Genomic DNA, 20,550 nt, shown 5'->3' on the forward strand with positions numbered 1-20,550 from the left:
TGTGGGAGAGAGAAAAAGAGAAAGTATGTTGAGGCCTGTTTAAGTGTGAACTCCCAAGGCACAGCCAGTAGATCCAAACAACCCACTGTTAGATTATTGTGCTACTTTTTTAAATATCCACAAACATAAAACCAGCCTAACTCATTCTCTCCCCACTAGTTGGCCCTAACCCCAAATTACTGAGAGTCAATGATTCAATAATTTATTTTCTATTTTGCTCTTACGTTAAAATTATCCTGGCTGAGTGCCCTTCCTCAGGGCTTCTGCTAAAGATTTTACTTAATGGTAGCTCATGAAGGATCTGGATTATTAACAGTTGTTGATCCAAGGAGAAGATGAAATGTAGTTCCCTGGTTTTATTCTATTAGTTCCCTCTTGAACATATTCTTTTTTCCTTCCCTCTACGGAGAAACACTTCTTTTTTTGTCACACAAGATGAGTCATTTTTTCAGTTTTAATTCCCTCCACATGAGTCTTGCAATAATACTAAAATCAACTTATGGTAACTTTTCCTTTGCAGGAAAAGAACTATAACTTAGCCATTTGAATATAATCACGAATTTATGTGGGGTTCACTGACTTTGAGAGTTGAAAGGACTCTCAAATTTTTCTTATCTAGTACAAGAGTATACACGAACAAAAGGAGAAGCCAAAGTAAGTCCGGGTGCATCCTCAGCAAACTAAAGATGCATGATACCAGGAAGAAAATGAGAAGACCAAAGTTATATTCGCAATACTATGATATTATACTAAACTCAGTCCATAAATATTTGTGTGCCTATTATGTACCTGTCACTGTTTTTAGGTGTTTGGGATACATTGCTAAACAAAAAACAAAGATTATAGCTTTCCCTCTGGTGGGGGAAGAGGCGGGAGAATTTGGAAAAAGGCAATAAACAGTAGACATAATGAAGTAAATTATATAGTGCAAATTATATAGTGAGAAGATGGTTAAGTGTTACAGAAAAGGAAAAGAAAAAGTAGACCAGGGCCAGTAATTAAGGGGGGAAGGGGACTGGTTACAATTTGAAATAGGGTGATCAGGGTAGGCCTCAATTAAAAGTGCAAAGACTTGAAATATGGTGGGAACCAGCGATGGACAGTTGCAGAGCATCTTAACAAGCTACTTCACCTCCTGCTGACTTGGTTTCCTCATTTTTAGAACATTCTCTTCAAATAAGGGTAGTGTTTACATTGAGAGAGTGATTATTATTTTAACTAACATTTTAGTCTCTTGAATAGTGTGGAGGGCAATGGAGGGAGGGGCAAGGAGAATGGTATTACATTATGAAGAGGCCTTTCTAAAAGAAAAATTGTCTCCAGGCACTATTTCCCTATTCCAAACTCCACCTGGGACATAGAGACAATGAGCATAAAATCTTACAAATTGTGTAAATACATATTTATTCATAGTGTTACTGCACCATCTATTGTTTTGAATTCTTTTTTGATTTCCTTCTACACGTTGTCCAAGCTAATGTCATCTGCTTTAGATCCTGGGACCCCAAAGGCAAGAACTAGTCTACTTATTTTTAAATATGTGCATGATGCCATATATAGGCTGATATGTAATAAATACTCTTTGATCATAATTAGAAGTATCTCCTTTTTCTTAAAACATGAAACTACTTTTTTTTAACCCAGACAACTCAAAGCATTTAACAAAAAGTTTCACACATTTCAGGGGCAGACAGGCAGCACAGTGTGATGCAGCTGGATGCACAAGGCACAGGCTTTGGAAATAACCTGCCTGGGTTTCAGGACCCAGCCTAACCACATGTCAGCTGTGTAACTTTGGGTAAATCACTTAACATCTTCAAACTTGAGTTACCTCACCTGGGAAAACTCAAAAAATCATACCTATCCTCAAGGTTTTCATGTAATTGAGCTAATGGATGCAGAAGTACCTGGCACAGTGCCTGACTCATAAAAAGTATTAAATAAATGTTGGTTTTCTCTTCGCCAAATCTTCTCCCCGCCCCCGCACTCCCATCCCAATCTCTAACACACACACAGACACACACTTCATCAGGGAGTAAATAAACGTCTTGCTTTAAACTACAAGCAGAGCATAAGAGACAGCCAAGATCTCCTTACTCCATCCCACTAGCCCTGGCAGCCTCTCAGCTGTGGAATCCCTGGTTATTTCCTTTCTCAAGGAGATACTATTCTGGTTTGACAGATCCTTTCCTGGACACACTCTCAGAATTCCCTAAGGTTCTTATCGTGGCTAATGGCTAACAATGCAGAGACTATGGGAGTGAATAATCACTCTCTCCTAGCTAAAAACTTCCTTTATTGACTTCTCTCACTTCCCGTCAGTATTTTGCTGCCAAATCAACCTCTGGTTCTAGGCAACTATTAAAAGTAATTTTCTTGAAACTGAAAAACATATTTAGCCTCAACAATAAATCACACTAACCTCAATTACTAGCCACTGAGACTATTAGAATATTAGGCTATTAGAATATTTGTAAAATTAAATTGTTTACATTTCTATTTGCTTCTTTAATCCTTAAAATACAAACAAACATGGGAGTGAAGAAAGATATCTTTTAGTTATTCCTTCTAAAAGATAATGTGGGTGATGGTAATATTATGTCAATAAAAATTTATTTAGTGTCTAGAATGATAACATTATTTACTCTTCATTGAAAGAGAAACTGAAAGCAATACAATTACTAGCTTGTTCTTGTGGTTTACAGCTAAATGGTATAAAGTTTTCTATTATGCAGCAGTGTCTTGTATCATTGTATCCCAAGCACACAGCATGGTGCCTAGAACATGGCTGGCAGTCAGTAAATTTTTACTGAATGAAGTGAATAAATTACCATTTGGTTTTATACCAAGGACCAAGATATCACCTTTAATCTCCAAATTAAACACACAACCCCATTATACGTGAACCATAGCCACAACACCAGAACCTAAGATTCCCATTCTGCAAGAGTAGCTAGAACAACTTCTTTTTGAGGCAGTTCTGCTTACTTAGCACATTACTCTCCCCTACAGTTTTCCTTCTTTTGTTTTTGTACTAAGAATATTTGTATAAAAACAGAATCTTTGTTGCTTAGTAATTCATCTGCTCCAGCTGCTTGTGTTCTGTTCCCAATCAAAATTCTCGGTTTTCAACCTCCTCATCGTTTTTATAAGGAGTTTAGTGAATTGGCCAGGCTTGCTCCTTTCTCCATCTCCACAGAATGCAGGGCCCCAAGCTCCCATACACTGATTCTCTCATTGCTTCTATCTTGGAATTAAGCACTCACTGATTAACAGAGCACCACACCCCCTCAGTTCCAAACTTCTCTAGCTTCAAGTTGGGGCAGGGTTACTGTGAAGTCAGTGAGGGTACATGGAGAGGGTTCTGAGGGAGAGAAGCCCAAGGAAAATCACAAAAGAGTAGGCAGGTGCATTTAGGTAGACAGGAAAATAATCTATTACTCCATCAGAGGTGAAATAAAATAAAAGTTGGTCACCTGATATTACTGTCAACTCAGTTTAAAGCGCTTTATTAATCATACATACCCATTTTTCTGTCTAATTCTCACTGTGTTCCTTTCCATGCCATAGACTTCTCTATCCCTTTCCTGGAGCTCTGTTTCTCTTATTTCTTACTGTTTCTCCAAAAAGAACAATAAACAATTTCCTAGCCACTCATCATCATAAACCGTGACATGTTAAACTACCCCCTGCTCAGTTTATGGACCACATTGGGCCCATAAAACCCCTCCCTCACCAGTGACCCACCTCACACAAAATTCTCACTTCCCCTTTTCCCTCCTGGGAAGACTACTTCCTAAAGGAGCAATTGAGCCACACCTACAACCTTCCTTCTGTGCTGCACGTGCACCCCCAATCCCAAGACACTAGGGGGACTGCTTACCTGGAAGGCAGTTGCACTCAAAAGTGAAGTCACCAGTCTGCCGGCAGGTGCCTCCATTGACACAGGGGGAGGGTGCACAGGGCACATAAGGGCTGTCACAGTGCTGGCCTGTGAAACCCTGGGGGCACTGGCATTGATAGGAACCAGGTAGGTTGAGGCAAGTGCCACCATGCTGGCATTGTCCAGGAATTTCACACTCATTGACATCAGTCTCACACTTCTGCCCTGTGAAGCCTCCAAGGCATTTGCAGGAGAACTGGTTGGCCACAGTGGTACAGGTACTTCCATTTGCACAGGGATGAGACAGGCAGGCATCAGTCCATTGGCACAGCTTACCTACAGGAAGGATAAGAGAACTCAGTACTGCCCACAAAAATGGGAGTTAGCCCCATCCTCAACACCCCACATCTTGACACCAGGGAGCTCCTGCATGGAAAATCCCTAAACTCTCTGAATTTTACAGGAAGCCCAAATAAGAGCCTCATCAAGATCATCTGACACAGGCACTCTCCAGGGCCCTCAGCTGAGACACAAAGAGCCAACGAGCACATGGAGAAGACTGTAAGCTAGTCACAAGAAGCCCAGTCCTGCAGGATCCCATCAGTCCCTGGAGCAAAGAAGGGTCTGGGTCCACCTATTGTCTCACACTTCCTTGTCTTTGCATAAGGTGCTCTTCGGTTTGGAATGCTATCTTCCTTTTTGTTTTCCTAGTGAACTCCCAATTATCTTGACAACTCTACTCATAAATCACGGTTACTAAAGTCATCCTTAATGCCTCCCTCAACTCCCCAAATCTCTCTCTCTCTCACACACACACACACACACACACACACACACGCCCCTGCACACGCATCTCAAGCTTGCTGTTTCCTTCTGTTATACCACCTGCCACACTGTCAGGGGCTGGATCCCCGTAGTAGGCTCTCAAATCATGTCTGGTGAATGAAGAAAATGTACTGATATTTTCCGCAGCATATTACTAGTTACTAAATAAACCTCTTGGATGATAGAAACAAGTCAACACTACTTCTATTTCCTTTAAACCAACACACATGCACACAAATTCTGGGAAACATTTTATTAATTGTGGTCTTGCTGCAAATATTGCTTGATGTGTTTGAAGAGGATGAAGACTCTCTGGCTCCTTATATATGAAAAGAACTAGAAGTTCCCATAAGAATAAAGGTCTAAAAAGGTAACTGTTGTGGACTCTCTCAGGTACGAAAGTACTAGCAGAAGCAGGAAGACTCTGACGTGCTAGATCCTAAGGCATGACTTCACAGGAGCAAAGCAGATTCTTTGAGATAGAAAGAGAGAGAGAAAAAAAATACTCCCATGCTACTAGTAAATTTGGCATTCACATGGTTTTCTGTTTTCATTAGCCTCATCCTTTTTTAAACTAAAGATATGAGAACTCCATGAATTTATTAATACTCCATCTGGTTGTCTAGGTAAACATCCAAATCTTTGACCCCCACAGAAAAGCAAATGAGAGCTATGACATCTTTTCTAAAAGGGACAACGAGGTGACACATGAGCACATAGAAGTGGTCTCTGCCTATTAAGGACCGTCAAATCAAATGGAAAAGGTGCAATAAAAGTCTGGGCACAGCACATATATCTCAGGGTGCTAAGCAGAGAGAAAATGAAGGAACTGTAATTTTTCTCCCTATTTTCTCTCATTCCACTGAGAGGTACTTACTTACAGTGGAGAAGAGATAAAAATGCTTACTTCTAGCAACCATGTGTGTCAGAATGTTTGCCTACAACTAAAACAGAAAGGTCCTTGAACTTGGTTTTCCATATATGTTACATAGGCACTAATATACATAGGCACTAACTTCCTGCCTCTGTTTCTTCATCTATGAGTAGATACAAGCTAATATGGTCTGACTAGATGGGGTATTGGGTTATCACAAAACCAAAGGGATGAACTTGACCTGTGGTGATTCCTAAAGTGACAGACAAGTGGCAGATGTATAAAGATGATCAGAACTCTGCAGAACACCAAAAAGAGATCCTTTTAAAAGAAAAGGAAGAAGTCATAATTTGGGGATCATTTCAGAGTAGCATTTTAATTATGAAGAAAGCACTGCTGGCATTTCCACTGAACAAGATTAAAATGTTTTAAATGGGTATGCCCTCCCCTTTGGCTGTGGAGCAAAACAACTCAAACCAACAATTAGGAAAAAATTAATCTGTTAACCACCACATCTCTTCGATGACTCACAGCATCACTGCTGTCATAGTCATGATGGAGATAATGGATCATCCTAACTATCCTCAACCCCACCAACACCTTTACATGAAAAATCAGTATAACAAGTATTCCTAACTAGTCTAGTTTTATGGGTATGTTTTTTAATTTTTGCCAATTAGATCTACAGAATTGTTGGTGTGGTGGGGGACAAAATGGTAAATGGTTCTCCTTTTCTCATATAACTTAATAAACATTTATGGTTCATCCTGAATAAAGCTCAGACCCACCTTTAAAGAACCCATAATCTAGTCAGATGAGAGACATGTAAAAAATTAATTGCAATAAAAAGTGACACATAAAATAAGAGAACATACAAACTAAACTGCCTCAAAGAGTCATGAAAGGGTCAGTAAGACAGAGTTTTACATAACATTGGGCAATCACCAATTGTAGAAAAGGGCATTCCAGGAAGAGGGGTGTGTAATAGGATGGAGGCAGTAGGAAGGGTGACATTTTCAGGAAGTGATGAGAATGTTGACGTGACTAGAGCTAGATGCTGGTGGGGAGGTGAGGCTATAAAAATACAGAAGGCCTAGACTGGGAAGGGCCATGGAAGCCATGCAAAAGAGTTTGCAGTTTACTCTGTGGATGATGAAAAGTCAGCAGGCCTTCTAAGCAAGCAAGTCTGTGAGAAGATTTGCATTTATAATTAAAGAGGTGGCAATGTGACAGGTGAACAAGATGGGGAGAAAGTAAAGGCAAGGAAACGACTACGGGAGTCCAGGTGAGAGATGACATGGACCTCAATTACAGAGTAGGAGAGGAAATGGATAAGAGTAGACAGGTGAGAGGTAATTCAGAGGCTGGGTTGGGTGACTGGGTCCAAGTGGGGTAAACATAAGGGAGAAGGAGTTTCTAGCGTGGAGTGTTTGGAGTATACATTGGTGCCACCTATTTATATCAATACGTTGAGTTTGAGATACCTATTGAATTTCCAAGGATAACATGCAATGCATAGTTAGAAATATGAGCCTGAGTGTCAGGGTTGGGGTGGAGTGAAAAGGATAACTTCGAGAGTCATCAGCAACTGATAAAGATAACACAGCTGAAAGTAATTGGAGATGGTGAGATTCCCTGGGAAGAACTGTGATGTGGCTCAAACGAGGGCCCAAAACAGAGTTCCAAGGAAGACAAAAATTTAATGGATGAGGACAAGGAAATGCAGAACCAAAAGGAACAATCAGAATTTAGAAAACCAGAAAAGGCAGTACCTTGAATGTCTAGGGAGAGGAGATTTCAAGGAATAAGTTATCAAGAGCACAAACAGCTTTTCTTCTGGTAACAGTGAAATAATTCTGATCCCCAATCCTGACATATACACTTTAGGTAGTCAAATGCTCAGAAGCATATGACTTTTTTTATCTCCTTCTCCCCTCTTAAAACTATCAAAAGGAAGTTAAGGATAGTCATCTGGAACATGCCAGTCCCTTACCATAATGTTAAACATGCACCAGAATTGGGGAACCCTTAAGAGCAAGATGCCAAGATCTAAAAGATGCTAAATAGAGGTACCTGCTGAAAATAGAAAAGTATGGGCCTGAGTCCCATTTGTTACCTGTAAAACCCACTTGGCAGGTGCACTCATAGGCATCCCGGCTAAGTACGTGGCAAGTGCCTCCATTCAGGCAGGGGTGAGACACAAAGCAGGGGTGAGTGGTCGAGTACTGGCAGTCCTCGCCTGTGAACCCCAAGGCACAGCGACATGTGGCTTTCCCCAACATGGCCTGGGCCACACATGTCCCACCATTCTGGCAGCGGTTCTTCTCACAAGGGTCTCGATGTTGACAATATTCTCCCAAGAAGCCCTCTTGACACCTGTGTGGAAAAGAGAGGAGTCTATGAAAACACTTGACTTCTTGTGAGTCCAAAAACTTACAAGATAATGTAGTCCATTCAAGAAAAACCTGAAGGTACAACTTGTAAAACTGCCTCGCTTTAAGAGAAGTGCTCGGAGAACTTAACCACACACTCCCGTGTCCTCTGAGTCTTAAGACTTGAAAGGTGACAGAATACCACGTGGGTGATCCAGCATGGTCTGTCATAGCCAGTCAGCATGACCCTTATTCAAAGGCAAAATACAATCATAGCTTTTTTTCTTGTAGGTACAGGTTGGTATGGGGTAACAGTACCTTTCTGTGCAGCATTGTTGATACTTGTCTGTTTAAATTCATTAACTTTTTCATTTTGACTAAGCCATCTGAAAGGATCAAGATGGTCACATGACAATCCATGGGCTGATCTTCTTATCCTCTCCAATTTAAAATACATAAAATATCATGTGTTTCTCTCCAGTAAGCATTGAGAAATAATAACTTTTTCTTTTCTTATTTCCACTGAGACATTGACTGGCCTATACATAGATTTCTGGGTTCTGTTCAGGGGGTTGAGACTGTGATAAAGAAAGAAAAAGTAGGTACAGGAATAGGGAAGGGTTCGAAGAGGTTTTTTTTTTAACTTAAATCTGTTAAGATATAAGTAGTAGGTAGCTTTTATAACCAAATAAAAAAGCACAAAATATAATTAAAATAACATAAAAAGTATCTAAGGTAGCATACAAACACCCAAGTGAAGAAGGGAAAACAATTCCAGAATAACATTCTACAACTTCTTCCATATGCTGTGTTGAGGAATCCCTTCATATGCCATGCACTGATTCAGAAGATGCATAACCATCCCAAATTGTGTGCAATATTTATGGAAATTTTCTCTAAACAGCATAGAAAAGGCATGGAAAGTCTCCATCTTCATAATGAAGAAGCTGTTTAAATGGGACCTCTAAGACACATTTAAAAGAACACAAAGACTGATTCTAACTATAAATTTTGTCATTTGGCTGTCACCCCAAATATTTGGTTCAATTTATTTCTCCACTTTCCTTTTTGAAGGATAGGAAACTAAACCTAGAAGGCTGTTCTACCATTACCTCAAAGGTAACACATTTAAACCAAACTCGAAATTTTCCCCTCAAAGCCAGCTCCTATCATGTCTTCCTATGCCCAATTACTGTGTCCTGATTCTCCCAATCACCCATACTTGAAGCACAGTTTTACTCCTTCCTGTCTTTGCCAAACATCCCCAAGACATTTCATTAGCCATTGGGTGGCAAGGTGAGGTCTTTAGAAGTTACAGTTATTGAGAAAAGAAGGAAGACCAAATGTTAGGGAACTAAGAGTAACGTGCCCAGAAGAATTAGGCAGTAGCTAAAATGGCTGGAGGGGGAAACAGCTGCTAAGTAGCTACAGTAGTAGTGATGTAATTGGCCACTGCCTCCTCACCCCTTCCCAGAGCTGTATACAGTAAACATGGCAGTCAGGAGCAGCTAGAGCTTTGAGCATCTTCATGAGCAGGTGAAGCTAGAGATTGAAAGGCAGGGAGGAGAAGGCACAGCGCTGAAATCAAAGACCGGCTGAAATTTCCAGGGAGGAGTCTGTACCTCATATGGTGAGAAGGCCTGTTGGGAGTCCCGATGCTGTGACCTTGGACAAGTTACTTAACCTCACTGACTATTAGTTCTCTCATATTTTAAATAGTTAATAAGGCTACCTACATCGTGGGATTATTGTAAGAACTGAAAAAAAACAAGTGTGTGAAAAACATTATACATAAAAAGTTTTGCAAATGAAAAACATTTTTCTTTCCTTGTACTTATTGAGGAAAATATGATGCTTTATTCAAATCACAGCTTGATTTGATAATAGGATAGGTTATTTTCTGATTTTTTTTAAGTAGAGGAGCAAAAATTGTCAATGTAGCACTGCTAAAATTAACCTTGAGCTATATTATCAAAAGCATTTGTAACTTATTCAAGAAATATGTTGTGAATGATGTTAAAAACTGCAACACAATTCTCATGTACAGTGATAGTCCTCTGGGCATTAAGCCTGGCTGACAACTCTTGATTCTCCCATATGGGAATTATTCACCTTGTAAATAATAGTAAACTTTTAAACTTGGGTGGGCTTTGCTCAGCTTTGCTGCCAGACTACTACACCACCACAACCTCTCCAACCCTATCATGTGGCACATGCTCAGAGAATGCAAACTCCTTTAAGTATCAGCATTGTATACACGTAATGAAAACATAAGGTGCTCAGGAAAACAAACAGGAAACAATATGAAAAATTCCGGAGCCAAACAAAAGTATTCCTGAATTATCTGTTACTAGGGTTTAATCTACATTGTTGCTATCTACCAAGTATGGAAAAATAAGTTTCAACTAAGATATGTTAATAAACCAGGAAAGCAGAGGTTGGCAAACTACAGCTTACAGGCCTACTCTGGCCCGCTGTCTGTTTTTTTTTTTTTTTGGGGGGGGGGGGGGGGGGGAAGATCAGCTCTGAGCTAACTGCTGCAATCCTCTTTTTGCTGAGGAAGACTGGCCCTGAGCTAACATCCGTGCCCATCTTCCTCTACTTTATATGTGGGACACCCACCACAGCATGGCTTGCCAAGCAGTGCCATGTCCACACCTGGGATCCAAACCGGCGAACCCCAGGCCGCGGAAGTGGAATGTGTAAACTTAATCGCTGTGCCACTGGGCTGGCCCCTCTGCTGCCTGTTTTTGTATAGCCCATCAGCTGAGAACGGTTTTTACATTTTTAAATAGTTGGGGAAACAAATCAAAAGAAGCATAATATTTCATAACACTTAAAAATTATGTAAAACTCAAATTTCAGTGTCCACAAATAAAGCCTTATTGGAACATAGCCACACCTGTCCATTTATGGATTGTCTGACTACTTTTGCATTACAATAACAGGGTTGAAGTTAAGATGAGACTATATGGCCCACAAAAAATATTTACTATCTGGTGCTGTACAGAAAACATCTGCCAACTCCTGTGTAAGAGAATATATGAAGCCTAATTCTATAAATAGCATCCAATATGCTTATTAATAATGATGTTGGTGATGAAGAAGAATGTTTTCATATCAGTTTCCACAAAGAATATTACACTCATTCATTCATTCAACAAACATTTAGCAAGTGCCTATTATGTGCCAGGAATTGTTCTAGTGCTAAGGAAATTCTTGAACTTGTGGAGTTTAAATTCTACTAGGAGAAGATAAAAAACAAAATCAGTAAGTAAAATACATAATTTGTTAGGTGGAGTTAAGTGCTATGTAAAAAATTAATTAAAACAGGAAAGCAGGATAGGAAAGGATGGAATTGGGGAGAGCAGGGGGTAAAGTGAGGTATTTTGATTTTAAATAGGAAAATCAGAGAAGGCCTCAGTGAGGAGGCACAGTTGAGTCAAGACCTGAATGAAGTGAGGGACTAGCCATGCAGGCATCTAGGGGAAGCATGTTCAAGGTGGAGGGAACAGCAAATGCAAAAGCCCCCAAACAGGGACTGGTGCCAGCAGTTTGAGGAGTAGCAAGGAGACCTTTATGGTTCTACCAAAGGGATTAAGAAACAGGGCAGCTGAAAACAGATGAGAGCTGTAACCAGAAGGCAGATCATGAAAGGCCTTTAGTCCACTGTTAAGAAGGATTTAGTGTTTTATTCTAAGTGAGATAATTCTTGGATAAGAAGTTTAACTGACTCACTCTCCTAAAGTCCTTGTACAGAACCACATCTTATATTTACGTGAAACTAGACCTACTGCTGGTATAATAATAAAGACTCAACTTCTTACTTTAGATGTTCTAGCAGGCTAGACATCAGCCTCTTTCTTTACCTTAAAACATGTATAAGTCCCTTTTAACCTACATTTTTCACTAAGCCCCATTTCCCAATTCTCCTTCCTTCACAATCAAACTTCTATAACTATAGCCTAATTTCATAGATATTTTCCCTTTCTTTTCCATCTACTTCTTACTTGTCCCTTTGCAACAAAAAATTCATTCTAATTATTGCCCAGAAACTATGTTCTAAGATCAATGACCCTCCCCTTGTCAAGTTCAACGGTCTCATCTGAGATTTCATAAGGAAATTCTCTCCTATAGGAAGTATTGCTGACTGTGCCTTCCATCATTTTAATCTTTTCACATTTGGCTTCCATGACTCCTTCTGTCTACCTCAAAACTCCATAAATTCTTAGGTGTAGATGACTGATTCCTCTTCCCCTTCTTCCCCCTCAATTATGACCACTTTAAAGTTGAAGTCCGGGCTGCACTGCTCTTTTTTCTCATAAGCATTTGTTATTGTTGTTGTTCACCTGGTTTTAAGCAACTACCTTCATGTATTTGACTCTCAAAATACAGCTCCAGTTCCATATGCTCAGTTTACTAAAAGTCATCTACTTACCATAACATTATCCTGCCAATATCTGAAACTAAACATTTAAAAAGTGGGATCATTTGCCCATGAAACTTCAGTTCCTCCATTTTTCTAAGGCTTCCATTCACAATCTCAAAAGTCGCTTTGGTTAATCCTTTTCAGTTATATATAATTTATTGCCATGTTCTGACAAGTCTTGTTAACTAAATTCCTATAATACTTATCATTCATATTCACAGTCTCCTTTTTGATACAAATTCTGATCATCTTAAAAGCCTCAGGCCAGGCATCTTGTTGCTGGCTTTCTCCTGACTTCGATCCATCCTCTGAATTCAAGACACCCTAAGGTAATTCTATCCAATGAGATAATTCTTTCTAAAACAACCCTCAAAGATGATCATAAGCCTCTACCTGAATACCAGCAGTTAAGCAAGGTGCCTAGAAATAGTAAGAATTTAATAAATTCCTGAAGTTATTATTGTTCCTGCTATTAAAAGGATAGACTCTAGATCCAGAGTACCTGGATTTCAATCCTTGCTCTACCATTCACTTGATGAGTGGCCTTGGGCAAGTTGGTAAACTTCCCTATTGTAAGATGGATTTAATAATAGTGCCTATCTCATAGCATTTTTAAATAATTGTAAAGCATTTAGAATAGTATCCAGCATATAGTACACACCATGCATTTGTTACGTAAAATAAAATTACTGGCTCACTACTTCAACAATAGAACAGTCTTCAGTATGGGTGGATCCCTTTGTCAGAAAACTCTTTCTTTCTGAAGTCTTAAAATTCTGCCACCCCTCCTAGGTATATACCCAAGATAGCTAAAAACATAAATCCACACAGAAACTTGTAAAGAATGTTTGTAGCAGTACTATTCATAACAGCCAAAAGGTGGAAACAATCCAAATGTCCATAAGCTGATGAAGGGATCAATAAAATGAGGTATATCCATACATACAATGAAAAATAATTTGGCCATAAAAAGGAATGAAGTTCTGTTACATGCTATAACCTGAATGAACCTTGAAAACATCATGCTACATGAAAGAAGTTAGGCACAAAAGGCCATATATTGTATAATCTCATTTATATAAAATATCCAGAAGAGGCATATCCATAGAGATAGAAAACAAATTAGTGTTGCCAGGGGCTGGGGAGAGGGGGAAATGGAGAGTGACTATTAAGGAGTAGAGCGTTTCTTTAGGGTGTAATGAAAATGCTTTGAAATTAAATAATGGTGATGTTATACAATTCTGTGAATATACTAAAAACCACTGAATTGTACACTTTAAAAGGGTGAACTACGTGAATTACATCTTATTTTTTAAAAATCTGCCTTCTTATAATTTCTACCTACTGGCTAACCCTGTCTTCTAGAACACATAGTCCTTCAAGAATTTGAAGACAGTTATGTTGACCCTTTGTTTTCTTTTCTCCAGGATTCAGTGCTTTGGACTATTCCTCAGTGTAAAATTATTTCCAGACTTCCTTACCATTTTAATGGCTCTTCTATGCTTAAGATAACAATAGTAATAATAATTATAGTGATAACATTTTTGAAACACTTACTATGGATTATGTATTTGCTAAGCATTTAACAACTATTATCTCTTTTATTACTCCCTATAACAATATATTATATTATGACCTCCATTTTGTATTTGAGGACCTTGAAGCTAGAAAGATTAAGATTTCACAGGTAGTAGACAACAGCGGCAAGATTCAAAACCAGGTTTGACTCCAGAGCCCATGTACAGTCATGTGTCCCTTAAACCATGGGGCTAGGTTCAGAGAAATGCATCATTAGGCGATTTCGTCGATGTGCGAACATCATAGAGTGCACTTACACAGACCTAGATGGTATAGCCTACTACATGTCCAGGCTATATGGTACTAATCTTATGGGACCAGTGTCATATATCCGGCCTGTCGTGGATCAAAATGTCGTTATGCAGCGCATGACTATACATCAACGCTGAGCTATCCTGTCTCCCCCCACTAGATGATTCTAGTTCATCAAAAACCTCTTTAAAGTGCAGGGCTCAAAATGGGGGTAAAAAAACCACACGTGTTCTTACCAGCACAGCATAAAGCTGGATCATCACCTCCTGTGATCTGGATACTATGTTTCTACTTTGGTAGCCTCATGCCACAAAATACTATATATGCTACTGAACACAGAGTCAGTTAAAAAGCCCAGACCTTTTTTTTTTCACGTGAACTACTTTTATGACACATTTCTCTCACTGTATACGTGTACATGTTTTTTGAATCCAGTAATGGGACCTGTTATTTATTCCTTTTTAATTCATGATGCTGAATCCTTATCCCAAGTTTCCTTGATTGGGATAACTTTTATACTCTATTCTTAGAATCGTAGAATGTCAGCACTGCACTATGCCTCAGAAGTCAACTGGTCTGAAGCCCTATTGCACTGATAAGGATGCCAAAGCTAACTGACTTGCCCAAGTTTGTTGTCTGTGAATCTAGCAATTTCCCCCAGTTTTGTGTCAGCTACAACCGTATCTCTATCTTCACACAGATCTTTTATCAAAACATAAAATGGCACTTAACTGAAAGTATTCTACTAGGTCTCGCCCCGAGACCAGCACCTACTCAGTCAGCTCTATCATCCTAACTGCAGCGGCATCCTATCCACATCTCTACGTAAGGACAGCCTGGAAATTCCTTGCTGAAACTAACTACACTACTTAAAGAATAACCCTTCTCACGCACAGTTTTGATGACATCACTTCTCTGCTCAGAAACCAGCACTAGTGCCCAGCTCCTCAGAATCTACAACCAGCTTGTCTGCCCCACTCCTACCATCTTACTCTCTAGTTACTTATAACTCAAACACTAGAGATTTCCACACCTTATCTACTGTTCCCTATGTAAAAATCTAATTTCCTGTGAGAGATATCATTCTCTCCCATCTGATATGTCTCTAATTAATGTTCCTCTCTTCCATCCTTGTTTCAAAAAAGATCTGCTCAAAACCTATGTTCTCCATTAAGGCTCCTCCAAACCATCTCACCCACCTCCGAGCTCTCCAACGGTAGATGCAGTGCCGCATTACACATCATGCTATTTCTGCCAGTATGTCTCTTCTTCATTTAAGCCATTGTTATGTATTTCCTGTGCCTTTTCAAACTCCCCTCTAATGGGGGGGGGGGGGGGGGCATGTCTTGAGACCCTGGTGCAGGTTCCTTGAATATCATAAGCATCTACTTACCATTAAGCAACTGGTTCCAAAGCAAGTTAAACGTCATAGGATGAACAAAGTCAGTCTCTCAACCCCAATCTGCTACAAAATCCCCTTCCAACCCCACACTATGCTCTGCCTGGTAGAACACAGGCCAAATCAACCCTAAGAATCATCCTGAGGTACAAGATTATCCCTCACACCCCAGGAGGCTAAGCAGAATTATGGACATGGGAAGAAAAGGGAGAAATGGGTAAGGGAGACAGCCAGAAATAAAGGGCCTCTGTTTCCTAAGGCAGGAGACCTTTCAACTTTGCAAATCCCTGTTCAACTGTAATACAAGAACACTATATATCCTGTAAGTATGAGCGGGAATTAAGACTCTCTGCCTGAAAACAAGAGTTTAAACAGCTCTCTCCCGGAGATGACTCAAGTTGAGTTTGGTTAGGGGCTGGAAACATGACTGATCATCCAAGTTCCCTCACAAATCAATAGTTCTATTAAGCGACCCCAGTATAACTTTCGGAAAATAGCTTACATCTTGAACTAAAGGTGTATGTAAGAAATTTTCTAAAAAATAACCAAGTAAATCTTTTTGGGGTATGAAAGCTGCCTTTTGTTCCCAAAACTATACGAATGCCTCCCTCCTGGAGGGAACTTATCAATATTTTTGTAGTTCTCTCAGTGACTTTCTCCTATCCCCCTTCTCGAGTTTTGGAACTCTCAAAGAATAGTTCACAGAGGAGGCAGTTAATACAGGGAAAGTTTTGAGGAGCCTTTCCCCTATAAAATAATTAGTAAACTAATGTGAATACTTATCAGGTCCATACAGATATATTCATGCTTTTTTTTCTGAAAAAGTCTGCCGTTTCTGACATGAAGAGGCCTACTCTTTCATTGTCATTGTTCAAACACACATGGGAGTAGGGTGAAGGGGAGGGAAGGACAGAGGAAAAGAGAGAAAAAAGACGGGATTCCTCCTAATGGAACTAGAAAACATTCCATTTGAAAGGATGCCCATACAGTTCCCCCCTCAATAAAACAGATGAAAACCAGACCCCAACTCTCAGATGTCACCAGCAGGCTGGATTCGTTTACATGTAGCCACTTTACAGATTTCAACGAAGCTGGGATTCGAACAGCAATTCCAAGCTATCTGGCAATGGCTACAGTTCAGGATCAGTCTCCCTAGTAATACAGGACAGAAAAATTTGTTCTTTCAAGTTTCCTAAGTGAATAGCCACTCGTCTAGAGAAAAGCTGAAAACACTGTAGCGGCTTGTGTCAGCTCCAAGATGACTGAAATCTGAGCAGGAAATAAGCCCCTTTTCCAAATAAGAGCCAGCGTTCTCGCTCCTTGTTTTCTCCACCGAATGTTCTGTATCAGCAGGGTGAACCCAAATTGCATCCAGGGCTTTGCTGCAGCTCTGCCTTTAGTGTTTTTTAGCAAGGATTTAGTCTTTAAAAAAATAAAACAACAAAGCAAAACCCAACCACATACAAGAAGAAGAAAAAGAGAGGCGTGCTTTACAAAACAGCTATTTCAAAATCGTGATTTTTCAAAATCTATACAGAATGTGGAACAGAGGGGAAAAAAATGTCTCATGTGGGTTGCATCGGCCCTGCAGCTGCTCCTCATTACAGCTCCTCTTTACTCCCTCTGGGCTGGTTTCCAGCAGAAAATTCTTTAAACAGCACTCTGCTTTCAACCCACTTTCTTCTTGCTCTGGGCCTCTCAGCCCCACAGTCCGCAGTGGCCGCCTGCCCTAGCTGAGCTCTAGAGAGAAGGAGCTGTCGTTAAGGTAAATGAGGTAAGGGCAGGGGAAAAAATAACAAAACCCAGAAACCAAATTAACCATTGGTCAGTAACAAAGGTCTGCAGTCTGAAAAGGCCCCAAATCAGTCTGTTCTTTCCTGTGACCATAATGCCAGCTTAGTTTCCTGCCCCCTCCCCCGCAACCCTGTTAAAGTAGATAAAAATAATTGCTAACAGCCAAGGCTAACTGTAACCAGTGAAAGTTCCTATATAACATTTAATTCCCAAGGCTCTGGCTACAAACATCTAGATGCCCCAGAGCCTAGAGAATCAACTCTGTTCTCTCAGGTTGGCATTCAAGAGGCCCAAACAACTAATCTAACTTCATCACCCCCTCCTCCCAGCACTTCCAGTTTGATATCTCATCAGACTGTCAACTTTTTAATTCTGTAACTCTGTGTAAAGGTAACTAACTGGGTTATACCAACTACTGACTTTGTAAAAAAAAGAAAAAAAAAAAGCAGCTGCAATGAAGACTTCTAGTTAACTTCCTGATACAGAGGGGAAGAAAAAGGAAGCAGCTCTGTCATGTTGACTTCTTCTTGGCCATTCCCACTCCCACGTTCCCCTCCCTTCCCCCAAAAAAGAAAGAAAGAAAGAAAAAAGGAAACACTATAGCTTACTCAGCAAGAAGGAAAAACAAAAAGAACTAAAAAAAGTATTCGTGTACAGTTAGGGCCCAGTACTGGGCTGTTTGTGGTAAAACACACTTTCTAGGGCTTTGTTGGTTTGATGTAAAGGAAACAAAGACAAATATACAATCTGTCTCTCTCTCTCTCTCTCTCTCTCTCTCTCTCTCGTCAAACATACACATACACACACACACACATACACACACACACACCACACACAACTTTTTACCACAACTAATAAAGACTACCAAAAAGTGCAGGACAGCCCATTTTCCTACTATGTAAATTTAGCTTCCTGAACAGAACATTTCTGCTTTTCTTGTAGAAGTATTTCAGAAAATGTTAATCTGGGTTCCCACATTAGGCTGAATGCTTCCAAATTAAAAGTTTCCCACAGGAAAAGAATTTCACAGGGAATTGTGAGGGTGGGAATTATCTTCTGAAACTCCACCTCACTTGGTTTCCATGTGTTCAGGTTTTTCAACCCCCTCATCCGAATAAAACAATAAATGCATGCTGATTTTAATAAATCCAAACCAAAAGGAAGTTGCAATGGTACAAGCTTTAAAACTGTTAATTCACAGCATTGTTCATCTTCATCAGAGACTATGAAATCAGTAACCATTGCAATGGGAAACCATGCTGTATTTACACAAGAATTTGCAAACACCCTTATCTTCCAGTTTACAGTCTGGCCTCATTTATCAGAACTCAAAAACTGAAATGAGCACCTAGTCTCTTCAATCATCACTTGAAAGATTGAGCAAGGGCACACAAACAGTGCTGAAAGGCTTATGTTGCTGCTAAAACAGAAGGTGGTCTTTCTTCCGTCTTCTAGCATACATTCAGTATCTTACCATATTTCACTGCACTGGACCCTGAGAAAATGTCTGCTTGTGATTAAAAGATGGAAAACACACTCTAAACATATGAGTGTACAAAAAGCACCCTTCACAGTAATAGGCAAAAATGAATGAGTTAAGCCAGTTGTTCACAAGCTATGGGCTGTACAGTTATTGCATGGGCTCTGCAAATGTTTAGAAAGCATTCTATAGACCACTAAATAATGTCCTCCCCATATTTAAATGTCTATAGATTATGTTATGATTATTAATATATAAAGGTATTATAAAATGGTTTACAGAATTCTTGGTAGATTTTGACATTTTGCATTGCATTCCAAAATAGACTGAGAAACGGCTTCACCTCCAGATCATCTCTCCTTTATGCTTGACACTCTTGCTGGGCTCAACTTCTTGCAGCTCCCAGAACATGCTAGAGTGTACCACTTCTCACCTCCAGACCTTTGCACAGCCCGAAACACTCTTTCCCACTCTCTTCTCATAGCTAAACCCTAAAATTCCTTCAAGCCTCAGCTTAAATGTTATTTCCTCTGAGAAATAGGCCTGATACCCGCAACTGAATGTTCCCATAACCCTGACATATCACTCATTATCCTTTATTCTTATTATTTGTCTTCTCCAACAGACTAAGAATTGTTCATCACCATACTCCCAGTGTCTAACACAGTAACTGGCATATAGAGACTATTCAGTGCTCATATTCTTAAAAGCCAAAGGGCAAAATGCAAGAGTCATGGAATCTTTATATCTTAAAACCCTCTTTAATTATACTTGAAGTTGGGAACCACTAGGTTGGACTATTTACCCAAAAGCTTATCAAAGCCAATTAAGATTCCTGATATATACAGGACTTCTTAACTCTCACTCACCCCTATATCATTCAAAGTGGGCCAGCCAACCCTACATGGGGTAGATGTTTTTTAATCACATTTTCCCCCAAAATATGAAGTTAACCAATACACACACACACACGGAGTCTTCATTCTCTGTTGCACTTTTATTAATCTTTGATAAAACATTGACTACATGAACCACCAGAGCGTGGAGTCCTTAGTGACAGAACGTCCTACAAAGCAGCCTCAGTAGCATGAACTGCTCAGTTCTTCAGAGACCAAGCAATGAAAATTAAACAAGATTTTAGGAAAGAAAGTGAGTGGGGACGCCTGCTTTCTGTTCTCCAGCATGAGTGGATGACCCCCTTCAAAGTTCTGAAGTCCAAAAACTGTCTGAAAGCAAAACAGTTCCAAAAGCTTAAAGTTTGGTCTGAAAAAATTCCTAATTCAAAAATAATTGACCCAAATCATATCAAACGAAAGCTGACTGTGAGAGTTAGTGGGAGAAGAATCTGCATTCCTTCAAACTTTAAGAGGATAAAAAATATTTCTTTGTAGATTTGGAAAAAATCATTATCCAAAAAAAGAAGGAATCACAAATGTAGATATGTGAAACTGTTCAGTGAAAAATTGGGAAATACAATTTCAGTATGCCCTGAAACACAAGAAAAATCCCATTTAAATGGCCTCAATTAGAACCACAGATAATAAAAATAGTGGACATCATAGAAAAAGAAATAACAGTGTTTAACTGTACGTCAAGACAAAAACTACTACTTCCCTTAAAAGACAGGACCGTGGCCCAAGGGGTAAAAAAATTGGTTCTTGGGG

The 20,550-nt window shown here is 39.7% G+C and overlaps 1 protein-coding gene across 1 annotated transcript in view; it reads right to left on the bottom strand.

Moving 5' to 3' along the window:
- NOTCH2 (notch receptor 2) overlaps positions 1-20,550 on the bottom strand; it is a 153,355-nt gene that overhangs the window by 80,976 nt on the left and 51,829 nt on the right. Inside the window, exons 3-4 of the mRNA XM_046645378.1 lie at positions 7,699-7,958; positions 3,884-4,219 (exon numbers count right to left, since the gene is read on the bottom strand). Of these exons, the coding sequence (XP_046501334.1) occupies positions 3,884-4,219; positions 7,699-7,958 (596 nt within the window). The remainder of the gene's footprint in view (positions 1-3,883; positions 4,220-7,698; positions 7,959-20,550) is intronic.

The sequence above is a fragment of the Equus quagga genome, chromosome 18 (assembly GCF_021613505.1).
Source record: "Equus quagga isolate Etosha38 chromosome 18, UCLA_HA_Equagga_1.0, whole genome shotgun sequence".
Classification (NCBI taxonomy): domain Eukaryota; kingdom Metazoa; phylum Chordata; class Mammalia; order Perissodactyla; family Equidae; genus Equus; species Equus quagga.